The sequence below is a fragment of the Lepidochelys kempii genome, chromosome 10, assembly GCF_965140285.1.
Source record: "Lepidochelys kempii isolate rLepKem1 chromosome 10, rLepKem1.hap1, whole genome shotgun sequence".
Lineage (NCBI taxonomy): Eukaryota > Metazoa > Chordata > Testudines > Cheloniidae > Lepidochelys > Lepidochelys kempii.
Genome location: NC_136389.1, coordinates 80,860,697 through 80,882,285, shown reverse-complemented (window position 1 = coordinate 80,882,285; position 21,589 = coordinate 80,860,697). Strand labels below are relative to the sequence as shown.

The 21,589-nt window shown below is 46.1% G+C and overlaps 1 protein-coding gene across 9 annotated transcripts in view; it reads right to left on the bottom strand.

Moving 5' to 3' along the window:
* MAP2K5 (mitogen-activated protein kinase kinase 5) overlaps positions 1-20,765 on the bottom strand; it is a 212,653-nt gene extending 191,888 nt beyond the window's left edge. For 4 of the 9 annotated variants that reach the window (XM_073304431.2, XM_073304437.2, XM_073304432.2 and 1 more), the window contains exons 1-4: positions 20,512-20,765; positions 13,327-13,375; positions 1,987-2,010; positions 936-1,003 (exon numbers count right to left, since the gene is read on the bottom strand). In XM_073304431.2, the coding sequence (XP_073160532.1) occupies positions 936-1,003; positions 1,987-2,010; positions 13,327-13,375; positions 20,512-20,646 (276 nt within the window). In that variant the 5' untranslated portion in view covers positions 20,647-20,765. Of the gene's footprint in view, positions 1-935; positions 1,004-1,986; positions 2,011-13,326; positions 13,376-14,830; positions 14,912-20,511 lie in introns of all 9 variants that reach the window. The other 5 variants (XM_073304433.2, XM_073304434.2, XM_073304436.2 and 2 more) reach the window with 3 other exon arrangements.
* Positions 20,766-21,589: the final 824 nt, after the last annotated feature.

Below are 21,589 nucleotides of genomic sequence, written 5' to 3'. Positions count from 1 at the left end.
CAGCACCCGGTATATTTCTGATGACAAATTCTAAACTAAGCTAACGCATTATAACCCACACAAAAAGCATCTGTAATCAGATGACTGGTACTTCAATGGCTGTACAGTAGTTAATTTTGAAACACTCGAAGTTAAGAAATAAACAGAAAACAGAAAACAAAAAAAATCTTTTTTGGCCAAAAAGTGGATTTTAGCACTTAATATCCATCTTAAAAGAAAAGATCCATAAAACTATTGGTTATTTTCCTGTTCATCCATTTCATTTCAAAGCAAGTGTTAAATGGAAATTTTCACTTAAATTTACAACAAGAAAGATAAATGTAGCTAAAAATGAGTTAAAATAATTGTGATTCAATAAGTTACTGGTTTTGCTTTTAGGATTTTTTGTACATATAAATACATCAGAAATACATCTTTAAATCTTCTGTGCATATTGAGCCTGCAGCTACAATGTAACTCTTCTGTTAGGAGGGGTGAAATAGTCTCCAGATGAAAGTAGATTCGGAAAATTTTTTAGAGCCCAGGGGTTCATTTTTAATGAGCCGTTACTTTAAGTACTGCATAAAAAATACAAGAAATTGATAGTCCATTTAGTCTGCACTATACCTAATGCAAAAGTCATTAAGATGCATTATTCCTAATGTTCATCATATGATCAGTAAGTGTACAACTCTTTTTAAAAATGTCATGCATGCCCACAACTCCATGTGATTTTCAAAAAACAAAAAACAAAACAAAAAAAACAAAAACAAAAATAAAACAAAACCCCCCAAAAAACAAAAAAAACAAAAACCCACCACCTCCGCATAATACAGGAATACATTATGATTATTTTTGTTTATTTTTAACACTTCAATACAAGCAGAATAATGGATAAAATTACAGGAAAATTGAAAAGCATGAAAAACATTCGCCACTTGTTACAATATACCTACATAGGATAGCATGGCTTTCATTTCTTCATCACTTCTAACAGTAATCCGATCACCGTCCTCATCTTCATCTGATAAAAAAGTATTACATTCATTAAGTGAAAAGCCATTTACAGTTTTTAATAAATCAATTATGCCTGTTTACTCTACCTGAACAACGGAACTTCTACAAACAAATGAAAATAAACAGAACGAGCAAGCCAATTACACAAAAAACCCAGAACCTTGAAATGACTGTTGACATCATCACCGTCTGGGGCCTAGACATGTGGTGTGGAAGAAACAAGTGAGGAAAACAAGACCAAGCAGCTGAAAGACTTGAGATGCAAGAGCACAAAAGGATGACAACAGAACATTCTCTAACCGCATATACCAAAGTAATCCCAAATGCACATAAACAGAGGCTATAATTACATTTTAAGAGCAGGGACAAGAACAAAGCACTCGAAACTTTGCTCTCACAATTTACGATGCTAGCAGAACCTCCCTGTGGAATTCCAGTCTATGCACAGTATATTACTCCTTATGCAAATCCATTAAGTCATTCTAGTGACACTGTAAACTCGGAGTGAAGATTGAGTGGTTTCTTAATGGGTCTAGGTCTCCCAAGATGGAATTAAGTGTATTCAGTTTTGTTGAAAGAAAAAACATAATACCAAAAACTCGATCTGTTTTCTTATCACTCCATCCTTCTTATTCTATAATATTCTGTCCTTACATGAATTCTTTCCTGTCATGCTCATCTGCCCCCTGTCATGCTGCTTCTTCCCGATATCCGTCAGGAAGCATAGGTTTCTATCACACCTAATAAAAACAGTAGCTTTACCTTTAAAAAAAGGTAAAGGAACACATGATCATTCATTTGTATGTCTATATATACACACATCAGTTTAGACTAGTGCCAAACTTAGTGTGCACGCACGTTTGTCTGGGAGGATTTGTGCACAGTACAACTGTGGGAGAAGAGAGTGAGTGGTTCACGAATAGTGCAATGTAATCACACCTCTGTAATAAGAGCTATGGTACAGACATGCATACACACAGAACTGCATACCTTGTGACATAAGGAAAGATGCTGCTGTAGTATTGGACGCAGAGGAAAGAACAAGAAGATTCAGAAAGGCTTATGTAAAGCGAGGGATTTTAAAATATATATATTTTAAATTAGGATCTAACATTGGAATAAGTTTTCCAAAGGCATAAGGCAGGATTCTGATCTCCATTAACTATTGTGAGGTACTCAGACACCCTTGTGATGCGAGACGCACAAGTAATCAGATAGACAGATCAGAACCCCACTCTCAATCTGTAGCAATATATAATTTTTTACTGATTTACCTTTTGCTTGATTTGTTTCCCATCTTTGCCTGCCATGATTTAACACTGCTCTTTCTTTCTGAAGTTTGTACAATTAGGATACTATATTCCTTTAACATTTACATTTCCCCAGATTTGGAAATTGGATTTTCCTTTTACTACACCTACGGTATGACTCAGCGGTGTGATTCCCCTGCTCATATTTATTTGAGGTAGTACAAGCATAAATAGCAGAGCTGCAGTATTATGGATAGTGGCAGCAAAGGCATGGCTGAGCTCTGCTGAGTACGTACAAACCCACCTGAAACCAGTGGGTTTGTATCATGGGGATGCTGCTATACAGCCCTGGTCTACACTAGGACTTTAGGTCGAATTTAGCAGCGTTAAATCGATGTAAACCTGCACCCGTCCACACGATGAAGCCCTTCATTTCGACTTAAAGGGCTCTTAAAATCGATTTCCTTACTCCACCCCTGACAAGTGGATTAGCGCTTAAATCGGCCTTGCCGGGTCGAATTTGGGGTACTGTGGACACAATTCGACGGTATTGGCCTCCGGGAGCTATCCCAGAGTGCTCCATTGTGACCGCTCTGGACAGCACTCTCAACTCAGATGCACTGGCCAGGTAGACAGGAAAAGAACCGCGAACTCTTGAATCTCATTTCCTGTTTGGCCAGCGTGGCAAGCTGCAGGTGACCATGCAGAGCTCATCAGCACAGGTGACCATGATGGAGTCCCAGAATCGCAAAAGAGCTCCAGCATGGACTGAACGGGAGGTACGGGATCTGATTGCCGTATGGGGAGAGGAATCCATGCTATCAGAACTCCGTTCCAGTTTTCAAAATGCCAAAACCTTTGTCAAAATCTCCCAGGGCATGAAGGACAGAGGCCATAACAGGGACCCGAAGCAGTGCCGCGTGAAACTTAGGGAACTGAGGCAAGCCTACCAGAAAACCAGAGAGGCGAACGGCCGCTCCGGGTCAGAGCCCCAAACATGCCGCTTCTATGATGAGCTGCATGCCATTTTAGGGGGTTCAGCCACCACTACCCCAGCCGTGTTGTTTGACTCCTTCAATGGAGATGGAGGCAACACAGAAGCAGGTTTTGGGGACGAAGAAGATGATGATGATGAGGTTGTAGATAGCTCACAGCAAGCAAGGGGAGAAACCGGTTTTCCCGACAGCCAGGACCTGTTTCTCACCCTGGACCTGGAGCCAGTACCCCCCGAACCCACCCAAAGCTGCCTCCTGGACCCGGCAGGTGGAGAAGGGACCTCCGGTGAGTGTACCTTTTAAAATACTATACATGGTTTAAAAGCAAGCATGTGAAAGGATTACTTTGCCCTGGCACTCGCGGCTCTCCTGGATGTACTCCCAAAGCCTTTGCAAAAGGTTTCTGGGGAGGGCAGCCTTATTGTGTCCTCCATGGTAGGACACTTTACCACTCCAGGCCAGTAAAACTTACTCGGGAATCATTGTAGAACAAAGCATTGCAGTGTATGTTTGCTGGCGTTCAAACAACATTTGTTCTTTATCTCTCTGTGTTATCCTCAGGAGAGTGAGATATCATTCATGGTCACCTGGTTGAAATAGGGTGCTTTTCTTCAGGGGACACTCAGAGGTGCCCATTCCTGCTGGGCTGTTTGCCTGTGGCTGAACAGAAATGTTCCCCGCTGTTAGCCACGGGGAGGGGGGAGGGTTGAGGGGGTAGCCACGCAGTGGGGGGAGGCAAAATGCGACCTTGTAACGAAAGCACATGTGCTATGTATGTAATGTTAACAGCAAGGTTTACCCTGAAAGAGTGTAGCCACTGTTTTATAAAATGTGTCTTTTTAAATACCGCTGCCCCTTTTTTTTTTCCTCCACCAGCTGCATGTATTTCAATGATCACAGGATCTTCTCCTTCCCAGAGGCTAATGAAGATTAGAAAGAAAAAAAAAACGCACTCGTGATGAAATGTTCTCTGAGCTCATGCTGTCCTCCCACACTGACAGAGCACAGACGAATGCGTGGAGGCAAATAATGTCAGAGTGCAGGAAAGCATAAAATGACCGGGAGGAGAGGTGGCGGGCTGAAGAGAGTAAGTGGCGGGCTAAAGACAGGGCTGAAACTCAAATGTGGCGGCAGCGTGATGAGAGGAGGCAGGATTCAATGCTGAGGCTGCTGGAGGATCAAACCAGTGTATGGTTGAGCTGCAGCAAAGGCAGCTGGAGCACAGACTGCCACTACAGCCCCTATGTAACCAACCACCCTCCTCCCCAAGTTCCATAGCCTCCTCACCCAGATGCCCAAGAATGCGGTGGGGGGGCCTCCGGCCAACCAGCCACTCCACCACAGAGGATTGCCCAAAAAACAGAAGGCTGGCATTCAATAAATTTTAAAGTTGTAAACTTTTAAAGTGTTGTGTGGCATTTTCCTTCCCTCCTCCACCACCCCTCCTAGGCTACCTTGGTAGTCATCCCCCTATTTGTGTGATGAATGAATAAAGAATGCATGAATGTGAAGCAACAATGACTTTATTGCCTCTGCAAGCGGTGATCGAAGGGAGGAGGGGAGGGTGGTTAGCTTACAGGGAAGTAGAGTGAACCAAGAGGCGGGGGGTTTCATCCAGGAGAAACCAACAAAACTTTCACACCGTAGGCCTGGCCAGTCATGAAACTGGTTTTCAAAGCTTCTCTGATGTGTACCGCGCCCTCTTGTGCTCTTCTAACCACCCTGGTGTCTGGCTGCGTGTAACCAGCAGCCAGGCGATTTGCCTCAACCTCCCACCCCGCCATAAACGTCTCCCCCTTACTCTCACAGATATTGTGGAGGGCACAGCAAGCAGTAATAACAGTGGGAATATTGGTTTCGCTGAGATCTAAGCGAGTCAGTAAACTGCGCCAGCGCACCTTTAAACGTCCAAATGCACATTCTACCACCATTCTGCACTTGCTCAGCCTGTAGTTGAACAGCTCCTGACTACTGTCCAGGCTGCCTGTGTACAGCTTCATGAGCCATGGCATTAAGGGGTAGGCTGGGTCCCCAAGGATAACTATAGGCATTTCAACATCCCCAATGGTTATTTTCTGGTCTGGGAATAAAGTCCCTTCCTGCAGCTTTTGAAACAGACCAGAGTTCCTGAAGATGCGAGCGTCATGTACCTTTGCCGGCCATCCCACGTTAATGTTGGTGAAACGTCCCTTGTGATCCACCAGAACTTGCAGCACTATTGAAAAGTACCCCTTGCGGTTTATGTACTCGGCGGCTTGGTGCTCCGGTGCCAAGATAGGGATATGGGTTCCGTCTATGGCCCCACCACAGTTAGGGAATCCCATTGCAGCAAAGCCATCCACTATGACCTGCACATTTCCCAGGGTCACTACCCTTGATATCAGCAGATCTTTGATTGCGTGGACTACTTGCATCACAGCAGCCCCAACAGTAGATTTGCCCACTCCAAATTGATTCCCAACTGACCGGTAGCTGTCTGGCGTTGCAAGCTTCCACAGGGCTATCACCACTCGCTTCTCAACTGTAAGGGCTGCTCTATCTTGGTATTCATGCGCTTCAGGGCAGGGGAAAGCAAGTCACAAAGTTCCACGCAAGTGCCCTTACGCATGCGAAACTTTCGCAGCCATTGGGAATCATCCCAGACCTGCAACACTATGCAGTCCCACCAGCCTGTGCTTGTTTCCCGAGCCCAGAATCGGCGTTCCACAGCATGAACCTGCCCCATTAGCACCATGATGCATGCATTGGCAGGGCCCATGCTTTCAGAGAAATCTGTGTCCATGTCCTGATCACTCACGTGACCGCGCTGACGTCGCCTCCTCACCCGGTATCGCTCTGCCAGGTTCTGGTGCTGCATATACTGCTGGATAATGCGTGTGGTGTTTAATGTGCTCCTAATTGCCAAAGTGAGCTGAGCAGCCTCCATGCTTGCCTTGGTATGGCGTCCACACAGAAAAAAGGCACGGAACAATTGTCTGCCGTTGCTCTGACGGAGGGAGGGGCGACTGATGACATGGCTTACAGGGAATTAAAATCAACAAAGGGGGTGGCTTTACATCAAGGAGTATTTCAGGCAGGACTTCACGGAGGGTTCCAATAAGAAATGGTGCACCTAAGTAATTGTTCTTATTGGAACAAGCAGGTTGGTCTAGCCTCTGATTGATACATGGCTAGATTTACCTCGCTGCACCTTCTCTGTGAGTGACTGCAGTGTGACCTAGAGGAATGAGTCCCCTAGACGGGGGAGAGGGGGAAGCAATGAGTACAAAACAAATCTGGTCTATTTCTTGTTTTGATCCACTCCATCCATCTTTTACATCTTTGGCTGGCAGCAGACAGTGCAGAAGGACTGCAAGCCATCCACATCTCACGGCTGCTTGGCAGAAGATGGTACAATAGGACTACTAGCCATCCTCATCTCTTGCCTGCCCGGCAGAAGATGGTACAATAGGACTGCTAGCAATCCATATCACCTGCCTGCTCACCATAAGATGGTTCAATAGGACTGACTGCAGGACTAAAGAGAATGACCTGGTCAAGTCACTTCTAATGTAGTCCCTGCACCCATGTCTGCCCAGGCGCTCCTGGCCAATGTGGCCAGGAGCACCTCGGACATGACGATGACGGCTACCAGTCCTATTGTACCGTCTGCTGCCACAAGGCAAGGGGTTGCTGCTGCTGTGTAGCAATGCAGTACCACGTCTGCCAGCACCCAGGAGACATAACGGTGACGGTTACCTGAGCGGGCTCCATGCTTGCCGTGGTATGGCGTCTGCACAGGTAACTCAAGAAAAAAGGCGCGAAACGATTGTCTGCTGCTGCTTTCACAGAGGGAGGGAGGGAACGGGGGCCTGACGATATGTACCCAGAACCACCCGCGACAATGTTTTAGCCCCATCAGGCATTGGGATCTCAACCCAGAATTCCAATGGGCAGTGGAGACTGCAGGAACTGTGAGATAGCTACCCAAAGTGCAAAGCTCCGGAAGTCAATGCTTGCCTCGGTACTGTGGAAGCACTCCGCCAAGTTAATGCACTTAATGCACTTAGAGCATTTTCTGTGGGGACACACACTTGAATATATAAAACCGATTTCTAAAAAACCGACTTCTACAAATTCTACCTAATTTGGTAGTGTAGACTTACCCTTAGACTCATGCTAACTCAGCAAACGTATGCGGACACGAGCAGGGGAATTATACACCTAGCTCATAGCACAGATAGAGCCTCGGACACAGTGGTCTTTCTAAACTGCTTTCCACAAGACATTTAAATTTTTAAGCACAAAAATGTGGCAGTGTTAAATGCATGTATATTTGTAGGCTGGGGCGGGGGGAGAGGGAGGGGAAATCAACCACACGTGTTTTTGGGCTGGGATTTTCAAAGAGACCTATGCACCCAATTCTCATTGGAAGCCTATGGGAGATGGATGTCTGACTCGCTTAAGTCCCTTTTTAAAAAAAATCACAGCCTTTGCACAGAACATCACACAAAATGTGTGAATATTTCCCTGGATGAAAATTAACCTCTACTCATAATTACACACAGTAGTTCAGCAACAGATCTAAATTAGTTGGGCAAAGGAAGATGTTCATTCTTTTTTGAAAAATCTAGCAGAAAACTCCAAAGCAATAATGAAAAAGAGCAAAAAGAGCTCAGAGGGGAAGAAATAACAGTGTGGAAGTATGTCACTGAAAATACTTGGAGAGCTAGAGTTTATAAATCTACCAGAGTGGAATCACAAGACACTGGAAAGATGGCTTTGAACGGAGAAGTGGATGGCACAGTTACCTTGTGTAATAGTCTTGAGGACACATGGAAATTTAACTAGTAAGTTGCCAGGCTGCTAAAAATGTTCTCTAGACTTACCAACCTGTATCGAGTCAAGAATGATGAAAAGACTTGGAAGAGTTAGTGAGTTGAAACTGAATGTTTCCTTGCCTGAAAGCATATAAGAGACAGAAAAAGGAGGAGAGGTTTGTAAAACTACAACTTGGCTGAAAACAAACTTGCTCTAGCATGAGAATCAGAAACACTGAAGAAAGCTGTCGTTAGAATAGTGACCACAATGAAAGCACTGTAAGCAGAGAGGGGATCAGAAGTAAAAGTAGATGAGCAAAAAATATATTTAAAAGACAGAGAAAGACCAGAGTTGTTAAACAAGTCAGGCTCAAGGGGGGGGAAAAACTGACGCTAGAAACACGCAAGGGTGTAGCTGATGAACTCTCACAGCCCACTGGAAGAACATCCTCAGATCACCAGGTCACACAGGATTAGATTCAAATGATATGAAAATAGCTCCAGAGTACTCAGAACTGTGAAAACTCCTTACAGTTACATGAAGAATACAGGAAAGATACAAACATACCGATGAAAGAAGATATTAAAAGGACAATTTTTTCTTAATCAGAGACTATATTTCTCATGTTAAATGCAGAGATTCTTTTGCCATCCTACCAAAAAATATAACTTGGTATAGCCTCCAAACTGGCTATAGATGATGCACTGATTCAGAGAGAAGAATTTCAAGCTTGTCTACTTGCCTAGAGCACAACAATCTGATTTTCCAGCACATTAGGGAAGCAAAAGTAGAACCAAAAAGCCTATGTACTGGCTGGATTTTGCTAATGTCACTTAAAATGGAGGAAAAAATCCTAGCAAGATACCAAATAGAGTGCAGCAGATGGTAAACAAATATTATGAAGCAATCTTTGCAAAATCTGCAGTGTGTCACAAATACACAAAATGGCAGAGTTTGGATAAAAGGATCATAACAGGCCATATGTTGTTAGTCATTTTATTTGTAGCACCGTGTAATACAATGGTGAAATCCACATAAAGGTCCAATGGTAGAAGAAGCACAGCCCCAGGTAGAGGCTGCAATGGATGACACAGTGTAGATAACAACAACTAAACAAACAGTAGAGGAGACTATACTAGCCGGCAATTATCCATGACTGGAAAGTAAACAAACAGGTGAGAAGGACATTTATACCAGTAAAATCTAGGCATTTGATATGGATAGAGTAACCAGGAAACCAAGCATCAACATACATAACATATTTTAGATGCCAGTTAAATGGCAGGGGAAATAGTTTTGTGCAGATGTAAATGACAGACTAGAGACATGAACTGAAAGCACAGCAGCAGATGTGTATTTCCAGGAAAGTTCTACACATGGTACCATTAATATGGGCTACTGCTGTGATTGCAGGGACTCTTACTGGTGCATGAAGTTCAAACAAAGCTAATCTGTGATATGGGAAATAGGTAACACAAATCAACAAATCATAAAAGAAATGGTAAGGTCTAGAGCCTGGTTTTGCTCAGGTCCCTATAGCAAGTCTTAGGTTTTACAATGGGGAAGGGTACATGTCCCAGGCTCAGGGGAAATGGACATTTACAAACACAGTTCTTATCCACAGGATACGTTTTTTAGTTGAAAACAAACATGTGGCGTAAAAGCAACAAAAGCACTCGAAGGCTCACAAAACAATTATTTCCTTTAATTTTCTATGCCCATGATTATCCCTCAAGCACAATACAACCAAGTACTCTGCACCTTACCTTCTATCATATATACTCTCTCACTTCCAGCATCAATACACAGCATGCAGATTCACAAACCAGATGCAACATCCCATGGCTCTTTTTGTAAACCCATCTCTACCAGGGCAAACCTTTTGGAGAAAATTGGTGGAACCTTTCCTCTAGCACAGACCCATGATAATTAAAATATTAGAAAGGAGCACTAGAAAGCCTATAAGCCTATGCACTCTTAAATAGACCACTGATCTTATTGCCTGAGGCAGAGAAGTTTGACTGCCCTTCACAAATTATTCTTCTTGAAAACAATGCCATGGGAACCAAAAATGATAAAAAGAGTGAAAAGTTACAAAAAGAAAGAAGGAAAGAAAATAAGCAAGTCAGTATCAGTCCCAAATCTGCATTAATGGAGTAAATGAGAGCTTTCTACAGACTTCAATTACAGTAGGATCTTGGCCTACTTATAGAGCCCTGTGAACTTTTTATTTTTTGCAATTTTTCATTTTTTAAAAATGTCTTATTATGTTTTATCCACTATAAATGTTTTTACTTATTACATTTACATTAATAAAATACCTCAAATGACCCATATAAAAAAACCCATGTATAAACTATGAAAAAAAAACCAGTTTATTTAGACTACACCATTTTATTAAGCGTTATTACACGGTACTAAAAGGTTTTAGGAATTAAAAGTAAGTATAGAACAATACCCCTTAAATATTCCCCATGCCCTCTTCAGCCCCCATGTCACAGCCTCCCCATTAGTGCAAAAGATCCCTCGCCTAGCCCCCTTTACATACTCCCCTTCTGAAACCAAGGCCCTTGGGGAGGGTGACAGGTCCTGTCCCCAGGGGGTGGCAGGCCCTGGAAGGGATGTTGTGACCTCGAATACGGGATCATAGTATGGCTCAGGTTTGGCCCAGCCATTCCTCCATCATCATAACAAAGAAAAGAAAAAGGAAGAATGTAGATAAGTTGGCCAACATCTCTAACTTGTACAGGAGGGAAGGAAAACTAATGTCCATGGGGCCGGACAAGTTGCATCCGAGAGTGCTGAAGGAATTGGCGGCTGTGATTGCAGAGCCATTGGCCATTATCTTTGAAAACTCGTGGCGAACCGGGGAAGTCCCGGATGACTGGAAAAAGGCTATTGTAGTGCCAATCTTTAAAAAAGGGAAGAAGGAGGATCCTGGGAACTACAGGCCAGTCAGCCTCACCTCAGTCCCTGGAAAAATCATGGAGCAGGTCCTCAAAGAATCAATCCTGAAGCACTTGCATGAGAGGAAAGTGATCAGGAACAGTCAGCATGGATTCACCAAGGGAAGGTCATGCCTGACTAATCTAATCGCCTTTTATGATGAGATTATTGGTTCTGTGGATGAAGGGAAAGCAGTGGATGTATTGTTTCTTGACTTTAGCAAAGCTTTTGATACGGTCTCCCACAGTATTCTTGTCAGCAAGTTAAGGAAGTATGGGCTGGATGAATGCACTATAAGGTGGGTAGAAAGCTGGCTAGATTGTCGGGCTCAACGGGTAGTGATCAATGGCTCCATATCTAGTTGGCAGCTGGTATCAAGTGGAGTACCCCAAGGGTCGGTCCTGGGGCCGGTTTTGTTCAGTATCTTCATAAATGATCTGGAGGATGGTGTGGATTGCACTCTCAGCAAATTTGCGGATGATACTAAACTGGGAGGAGTGGTAGATACGCTGGAGGGGAGGGATAGGATACAGAAGGACCTAGACAAATTGGAGGATTCGGCCAAAAGAAATCTGATGAGGTTCAATAAGGATAAGTGCAGGGTCCTGCACTTAGGACGGAAGAACCCAATACACAGCTACAGACTAGGGACCGAATGGCTAGGCAGCAGTTCTGCGGAAAAGGACCTAGGGGTGACAGTGGACGAGAAGCTGGATATGAGTCAGCAGTGTGCCCTTGTTGCCAAGAAGGCCAATGGCATTTTGGGATGTATAAGTAGGGGCATAGCGAGCAGATCGAGGGACGTGATCGTTCCCCTCTATTCGACATTGGTGAGGCCTCATCTGGAGTACTGTGTCCAGTTTTGGGCCCCACACTTCAAGAAGGATGTGGATAAATTGGAGAAAGTCCAGCGAAGGGCAACAAAAATGATTAGGGGACTGGAACACATGAGTTATGAGGAGAGGCTGAGGGAGCTGGGATTGTTTAGCCTGCAGAAGAGAAGAATGAGGGGGGATTTGATAGCTGCTTTCAACTACCTGAAAGGGGGTTCCAAAGAGGATGGCTCTAGACTGTTCTCAATGGTAGCAGATGACAGAATGAGGAGTAATGGTCTCAAGTTGCAGTGGGGGAGGTTTAGATTGGATATTAGGAAAAACTTTTTCACTAAGAGGGTGGTGAAACACTGGAATGCGTTACCTAGGGAGGTGGTAGAATCTCCTTCCTTAGAGGTTTTTAAGGTCAGGCTTGACAAAGCCCTGGCTGGGATGATTTAACTGGGAATTGGTCCTGCTTCGAGCAGGGGGTTGGACTAGATGACCTTCTGGGGTCCCTTCCAACCCTGATATTCTATGATTCTATGACTTGGCATCTCATAAGCATCCTTCGAATGGGAAGAAAGTGCTACCTCCTCCCACGGAGCAGTCTTTGTTCTTTACGGCTGGGAAAACACAGACTCCAGCCCTCCCATTGTCAGAGAAACCTATTTAAAACAAAACCAAACCTTTCCCTGTTATTGTGGAGGAGTGTGGCCCTCGACACCTGTGCTACAACTGTCAAATCCAGCCTTATGAACACGGGATATCATCTTCCTAGATCCAAAGAAACAGCTGATCTCAAGGTAATAGAGGCAGTCACCCCATAACACTACATGCACTGTATCTGACTGTCATATTATGACACTTATCTTCACCTATGAGAAAAGAGATCATCTCCTCATACAAGAGCATAAATAGGATAAGATCTCGGCAATCATTATTCTTCTCCTGCCTCAACAGCCTGCAGCGGATGTAGTATGCAGAAAACTCCTTTCCCAGGCGAAACCAAGGGTTCATCCTCCATAATATGGTCAGTCTCCACTAAATTAAAAAGGAAAAGTCCCAAATCTAGTTGAGCCGGGGTTTCAATGCAGCAATTGCTATGCTCCCATGCCTGGTATTATTCTACATTCTGTACCATATTTCTTTTAAAAGCTGCACTTTGCAGCTCTTTTGTTTTTTAAAGCGAGAATTAAATTTTCAAATTACAATCCTAGATCTACAGGTACTTTATTCTTTTCATTTAATTCAAGCCATATAATTGCAGTGAGGAGTCAGAGCATGATAAGGTCACGTTGGTAATTAAAGCTATATTGTAGAGATATGCTCATTCAAGATGTAATTAAATAATAAAATATTACTTAGCTCGGTATCATCATTAAACTTGCATTAATGTATAAATATTTAACTGTAACATATAATGAACATAAACATTATTTACTTAAAAAATGACAACTGTATAATGTGAGCAGAGGAGCCCATACCAGACATACTGCAGACAGAAGTTAAATAAGTTGTACTTACATTCAAATGCTGTTGTCGTTGCATCAGGCAAAACCTGTCCAATGACATCCTAAACAATGACATAGGACAGAATAAGCCATATTTCTAACTAGAAGTGCTTGAGACATTTCAGCGTACATTAAACTTAACGGTTCCTCTATTACAGAGAAGAGAGTCTTTAAACCCCTCTCCCCCAAACTTTTAGCATACGATTCAAAGCAGTTTCAATCAGTCTCCCCCTTCCTCCCCCCTATGCCCCACGGGAGGGCAGAACAGTATTTAAATCACTTGATCATAACTTCAGAACAAATATTCCATTTTAATTTTTCTTGCAATGTAAAGAGTTTATTTTGTCCTTAGGGTACAAAAAAATGCATGTGGAACTCTTCAAGGCAAGTGATATAAATGGAGGTTTATAAATCATTTCTGTACTTGAGAAGGAGCGCTCTCTCTTTCTACCCCAAACCATCCCGACTGTTGGGGAGAGAGTGGTTCATTACTTTATAACTTGCTCAGCTTCTGTTTTCTGGTCCTTCTCCCCAACCATAAGTAGCTTTTGTGCCTACCTCTGCTGCCCACATGGATCTGAACAGGGGTGCTGGAACAACTTTTATAATGGGGGTGCTGAGAGCCATTGAACCAAACCGTACACCCTGTATATGATGGAAACCACTTGAAGTCAGGGGGTGCAACAGCACCCCCAGCACCGGCATCTATGGATCTGAACGGCAGACGGGACAATAACTAAAATCTTGTTGATTTCACTCTGCTACCGCACAGGAAAGCTTTGAAGGATAGGGATGCATTAGTGATGCCTGCTGCAGGCTCACCAGAAAGCTCTGGTTTACATTTGGAAGATTCTCTCTGCAACCATATGAGCTATAAAGTTTTTAGTATTATTCTTTTATTTTAATTGAAGTTTAAATCCTGCATAAATACATGAGTGGATTCATAGTTGGTCTGAAATAAAAAAAATGCACTGGTTGTCCAGTAAGAAATGAGGCCAAAGTATCAAAGAAGTGTAAATATTTCTCATCTACACACTGGGCAGTGTGTTTTATTTAAAAAAGTTTTTTTTGCCCTTGCCTGAACTACTTCCACAACAATGATCTTCTAAGGACAGAATCAAACTGCATATACCAGAAGGCCCAGAAATGTAGAATTTCTGTGTATGTTACACATTTCTGTCCCAAATGGTGCATTTTTGTGTCTAATATTTTAAACACATTTTCTATGCTACAGTATAACTTTTTTTTTTTTTTTCAGATCAAAAACTGCCTTGGGTATTGCAAAGTTACTCAAAATTCAGTGGAAGATCAATTCACGCAGGCCTTCTCGTCTGCGTGTTGTCATCAGTCAACAGTGAGTTTGCAATATGTCATGTGGGGTATGGCATACATGCATAGCGTGATTTTTCCTGCCTGCTGTCTGATTTCTCATGTCATGCAAGCTTTTCACTGACATTGTCACAAACAGGTCATGAATAAATGAATAATGTTATTTATTGCAAATAAATGTTATACACCTTGGAGTGCTCAGCATCTCACATGATTGGACCCTCAGTAATCACGGTCCCATTATTTTTCTTTTTTCCCTCTGAATAAAACTAAGAAATGAAACGGGAGATGCAATATTTAAAATGGGATAATTAATATAATGAAAAAGCAGCAAATATATCAGTAAAGAGTTAACTGGGCCAAATTATAGATATATAACTATTTCTTGCTTTTTTATCTTAGATGTGTTAAAATAAATTACCTTTATATACTACAGTTTAAACAACAGACAGAGGATGTGCAACACAGATGACAATGATTCCGTGGAAACTTTGCACAGTCAAAAAATCACAAAAATTTAGGCAACACAAAACTCAGTGTGGTGTTAAGAGAATTCTTTGTGTTTAATTATTTCTAGAGAACAGTAGATGTTCTACAGAAAACTTAAGAAAATATAATCCCTCTCTGCAAGAGCTTACAGTCTAACTGTACAAATTCAGTACAAAGAACTAAGGTCTTGTCTGCACACAAAACTTGCAGTGGTTTAACTAAAATTGGTTTTTAAATCGAGATACTTAAACCCTGCAAATCCCTGCAGAGACAAATTTCAATTGAACCAATATAAAAATATATTTTAGTTAAACCATCACAAGCTTTGGGTGTCTACCAGCAGCATATATGTGAGGAGAGGATGTGTGGGCTCTGAGAAAGGACCATATCTGAGGGCTCAAAGAACTCCAACTCAGGCTCTAGACTCCCAAAATTATGATTTACCATCACTCTCGGGTTACTAGCCTGCTTTATATTTTCACCTTAAAGTTCACATTTTACATTATGATTTGAAAAAAAAACCCTGAAAAATCTAAATCCATTAATTTAAGATCTGTAAAAGTGGACTAGATCACAAACCTGTCTCATAGTGAATTATTGGTAAGGTATCTTTACTCTGCTTAGTGTCCCACCTTGCTATTAAGTCAATGCACCAGATGAAACACCAAACTTTAAAACATGAATTCATAAAATTGATCTGGGGTTAAGAATCTTTTCACCTGATGTGTAGGAACCCTTACACTCTAACATTTTGGAGCTCTTTCATTGACCCAAACTCACAATATCCTAACTTTCAGCAGTGATGTTGGAATGGAGAATCCCCACAACTCACAAACAATAAAATCCTATAAATCTTGCAGACAAATGTTCAAGTAATCAGTGTATAGAACAACAGGTGTTTTATCCAACAAAACATAAGGCCATTAACAATGAAGAGAAAAGTCAGATAATGGTAGACTAAACAAGAAATCTGTCAAAACTGTTCTGTGGAGGATTGTAAAACAATTTGTATCTGTAAGGAAAGAAAACTGAACATTTAAAACCTATTGCTTGTAGCAGGGTTTGCCTGGCTGTTAGATACCAGCGGCCTCATTCTCCTTACACTTAAACCAGCTTTTACATCAGTTTTCAGAGTAACAGCCGTGTTAGTCTGTATTCGCAAAAAGAAAAGGAGTACTTGTGGGACCTTAGAGACTAACCAATTTATTTGAGCATAAGCTTTCGTGAGCTACAGCTCACTTCATCGGTGTAATTACACTACATCAGTGTAATTCTATGGAATTCTCATCAGTGTAAGTGAGAGAAATATAAGACCTGCTCCTTAAGGTGTTCAGACTCCATGGTGATGGGACAGCATGTGAATCTAGACAGATTAATGAAAAAATCAGTGCACTGTAATCCACTTAGTAGTGAAAAATCTTTAAATAAATCTGTTTACTGATAACTTCAAAGTTTGCAAAACTGATATACACAGAAAATCACTTGCAGTGGTGTTCCAAACAGTAGCACTTAGGTCCCAGTTCAGCAAGGTGTTTAAGTATGAGTCTAATTTTAAACATGTGAGTAGTCCCAATTCTGTGGGACTACTTAGTGCTGAAAGATAGGCACATACTTATCTTTCTGAATTAAGGCTTTCATGATTATTTAATTTCTTAAACAAACATATCTGTACCATTCCGCCAATTATCAGTGCTCTTCCAAGATGCAATCCTTAAGCAGGAATATAACAACTGAATATTAAACTTAATGGGGGCATGGATTAGTGTGTAGAACAGCACACTAGGCATTAGGACTCAGATTTTTAAAGATATTAAGGTGTTGCTATGCTCAGCATTGCAATGCCAAACTGATTCAGGAGCTTAAATCTCATTTTCAAAAAGGGATTTAGATATTAAGGAGACAGCTTTGGATTTCAAAGAGTAAAGAAGTTAAATTTAGAAAAAAAAATCACTTTATTTCAAAAAAATAAAGATCCTGCAGCACCCTGTGTTCAATAACCTGATACACTGTGTTCTGATTTGTGTTGCTTCTACAAATTTTTAACCTCCTTAGGGTACGAACCTAGTCTTAATCTGTTTTGTACCATACCCAGCACATTCACAATGCGTATTAAATTAATAGTTTTCTGATTTTCAGAGATGCTGAGCATCTGCTGCTCCTGCTTACTTCATCTGGAGTTTTGCATGCTCAGCACCTCTGAGAAAGAGACCCTATAAATGTTATTGTTATTACTTTTCAAGGTGTCCACCTGACCACTTAATTTCAGCTCATTAAGGGCTTGTTTACACATAAAAGTTGTACCACTTTAATAATACCGGTATATCTAAAGCGATACAACCTCTGTAGTGCGAACATAATTATACTTTATAAAAGTGCTTACATAACGTATTCCAGGATGAGAAGGTGAATAAGTGATACAGATATAAGGCATCTTTAGACTTGTATAACTGTATCCATTTTAGGGATTTTTCTGGTGTCACACAAACTGGTTAAAAAAAAAATCATACCCCTAAAAGGAAAAAGTTATATTTGTGTTGACTAATATATGCTGACTAGCATATATCTCATTAATAATATGTATTGTCTGCACCATCTATATATATTAATATGCATTAAGCACTGATACTGGTAAGCACAAATACCGTAACAGTGACATAGCCTAAAACTTATGCTAAGTTTCCCATAGCATCTTGCATTTGCTGAAGTAAGCATTTGGCACAAGCAGATAGGAAACTTGTCAAAATCAAGATACATTCGTTCTACGTCTTAGTACAAGCTAGTGAATTACCTTCATGGACCAGTAGCTGAAATAGTAGTATCCAAAACAAAAATAAGAAAGGAACAGAACAAGAAGTTAGGGGCCAGAACAAACGGATAGGCTGGATTTTAGTGACATGTAAAGAAATGTGTAACTTGTAAAATCATACAAATAATACCAGCTGAAATGTGTAACTTGGGGAGCACACCTTCTGCATAAGGTGAATGAAACACCGCTGCACAGAAATGCTCTTCGGAGACTGGTATCGTATAGAATCTTTTTCGTGTACCATATTAATAAACCTGACAGACACTGGTTATTTGGTCTCTTGAATATTTTTTATAATCAAATAACAAACCAAAGTGTGATCAAACAATTGACTATACAATTTATCGACAATCAGTAAAACTTCCAAGTGTACACCAGGCCACAGAAAGCCTGAACCTGGAAAATACCTATCCCGCCCCACTTAGCTTCAACAGTGTGTCTGTTTACAAACTGGTTTAAGTTATAGTAAGTTGACTAAAGAGACATTTAAAGTTACTGTAAATATTGTTGGATGCAGTCTTATTGTAGCCATGTAGTGCCAGGATATTAGAGAGACAAGGTGGATGAAATATGATAAATATTGTCTAATTAATCAGTGTTTCCATTTGTCACATCCCACATGTCCTGAGTAAGGCAGCTTCTAGATCAATGTTCCTCCCACTGAGACATAAAATCCCTTTACATTAGTAAAGAATCTTTTAGCTACTGCTCCCAACCTCATCACCCGAATTTTCCTATGCACAGTCAGGGGAAGGATAAAGAATCTGCATCTACAGTGCAACCCTGCTTGCTGACGCTAAGGGGCTGTTATGCTTTAGTGCAGTGGTTTTCAACCTTAATTCATTTGCAGACCCCTAAACAATTTCAAATGGTGATGTGGACCCCTTTGGAAATCTTAGCCATAGTTTGCAGACCCTGAGGGGCCTGGGGACTGCAGGTTGAAAACCACTGCTTTAGCGCCCTGGAGGATGGGAAAGGCGTGAACAATTCCTGGGTCCCACTCCAAGCTGAGCATCCCTGTGGGAGGAGAGACAGGAGGGAACTTTGGGAAGCTGGCCCAGGCACCCCAGGGAGGCTTGGGAAGAAGCTGGGGACCTGGGGGAGTTTGAGGAGGGGAGGAAGATGGGTGCCATGAGGGAGGTGTGAAGGAGGGAAGAAGCTGGGCACCCCCAGGGGAGGATAAGGGAAGGGGAAGCTGGGCATCCCAAGGGGGAGAAGGAGAGAGGGGGAAAGCCAAACATCGATATGGTGGGGAGGGGAGAAGAGAAGGAGGAGGAGGAGGGAAGAAGGTGGGCACCCCGAAGGGGTGGGGAGGGGAAAGGAAAGGCGGGCACCCCGAGGGGGGGGAGAAGGGGGCACCCCGAGAAGGGGAGGAAGAAGGAGGGGAGATGTCAGGCACCTCGAGGAGAGGAGACGGGAGCCCAGCACCCCGGGGTGGGGGGGGAGATGAAGGGGGAGGGGAGAAGCCGGGCGCCCCGAGGGGAGGGGGAGACGGGAGCCCAGCGCCCCGGGGTGGGGGGGGACGAAGGGGGAGGGGAGAAGCCGGGCGCCCCGAGGGGAGGGGGAGACGGGAGCCCAGCGCCCCGGGGTGTGGGGGGGGCGAAGGGGGAGGGGAGAAGCCGGGCGCCCCGAGGGGGGGGGAGATGGGAGCCCAGCACCCCAGGGTGGGGGGGAGATGAAGGGGGAGGGGAGAAGCCGGGCGCCCCGAGGGGAGGGGGAGACGGGAGCCCAGCGCCCCGGGGTGGGGGGGGGGCGAAGGGGGAGGGGAGAAGCCGGGCACCCCGAGGGGAGGAGGAGACGGGAGCCCGGCGCCCCGGGGTGTGGGGGGGGCGAAGGGGGAGGGGAGAAGCCGGGCGCCCCGAGGGGGGGGGAGACGGGAGCCCAGCACCCCAGGGTGGGGGGGAGATGAAGGGGGAGGGGAGAAGCCGGGCGCCCCGAGGAGAGGGGGAGACGGGAGCCCAGCGCCCCGGGGTGGGGGGGGGGCGAAGGGGGAGGGGAGAAGCCGGGCACCCCGAGGGGAGGAGGAGACGGGAGCCCGGCGCCCCGGGGTGGGGGGGGGACGAAGGGGGAGGGGAGAAGCCGGGCGCCCCGAGGGGAGGGGGGAGACGGGAGCCCAGCACCCTGGGGTGGGGGGGGAGATGAAGGGGGAGGGGAGAAGCCGGGCGCCCCGAGGGGAGGGGGAGACGGGAGCCCAGCGCCCCGGGGTGGGGAGGGACGAAGGGGGAGGGGAGAAGCCGGGCGCCCCGAGGGGAGACGGGAGACGGGAGCCCAGCACCCCGGGGTGGGGGGCAGATGAAGGGGGAGGGGAGAAGCCGGGCGCCCCGAGGGGAGGGGGAGACGGGAGCCCAGCACCCCGTGGTGGGGGGGGGCGAAGGGGGAGGGGAGAAGCCGGGCGCCCCGAGGGGAGGGGGAGACGGGAGCCCAGCGCCCCGGGGTGGGGGAGAGATGAAGGGGGAGGGGAGAAGCCGGGCGCCCCGAGGGGAGGGGGAGACGGGAGCCCAGCGCCCCGGGGTGGGGGGGGGGGGGGCGAAGGGGGAGGGGAGAAGCCGGGCGCCCCGAGCGGGGCGGACTCACCAGCACGTCCCTGAAGAGCAGCTGCGGTGCGGGGTGGACGGTCCAGTCCACGGCGCCGCCGTCCGGGATGGTGATGCGGATGACGAGCGGCGGGCTCTCCATGGCGCGGGGCGGGCCGCCGCCGGGTACGAGCATCCCCCCGCGGCGGCGGCGGCTCACATGCTGGGGGCCCGCAGCCCGGCCCGGGAGCGGCACTCGCCGGGGTCGATGCGCCGCTGGCCGGAGCTGCCGCTTCCCCTCCGCGAGCGGCGGCCCGGCCTGCACCGGAACCAAACCGCGGGAGCCGGAAAAGCGGGGAGGCGGCGCCAGGCTCGGGAGGGGCGGCCCAGAGCCCTCCCCACGGCGCCCCTCAGCCCTCCCCACGGCGCCCCTCAGCCCCGGGCTGCCCCGAGTCCCCTCCCCACTGCGCCCCTCAGGCCTCCCCACGGCGCCCCTCGGTCCCGGATTGCCCCGAGACCCACCCCCCACTGCGCCCCTCGGCCCCGGGACCCCTCCCCACGGCGCCCCTCGGCCCCGGGCTGCCCCGAAACCCCCCCCCCACTGCGCCCCTCGGCCCCGGGCTGCCCCGAAACCCCCCCCACGGCGCCCCTCGGCCCCGGGACCCCTCCCCACGGCGCCCCTCGGCCCCGGGCTGCCCCGAAACCCCCCCCCACTGCGCCCCTCGGCCCCGGGCTGCCCCGAAACCCCCCCCACGGCGCCCCTCGGCCCCGGGACCCCTCCCCACGGCGCCCCTCGGCCCCGGGCTGCCCCGAAACCCCCCCCCCACTGCGCCCCTCGGCCCCGGGCTGCCCCGAAACCCTTCCCACTGCGCCCCTCAGGCCTCCCCACGGCGCCCCTCGGCCCCGGGCTGCCCTGAGACCCCCCCCCCCACGGCGCCCCTCGACCCCGGGCTGCTCAGAGCCCTCTCCCCACTGCGCCCCTCGGCCCCGGGCTGCCCCGAGACCCCCCCACTGCACCCCTCAGGCCTCCCCACTGTGCCCCTCGGCCCCGGACTGCCCCGAGACCCCCCCCCCACTGCGCCCCTCAGGCCTCCCCACTGCGCCCCTCGGCCCCGGGCTGCCCCGAGACCCCCCCCCAC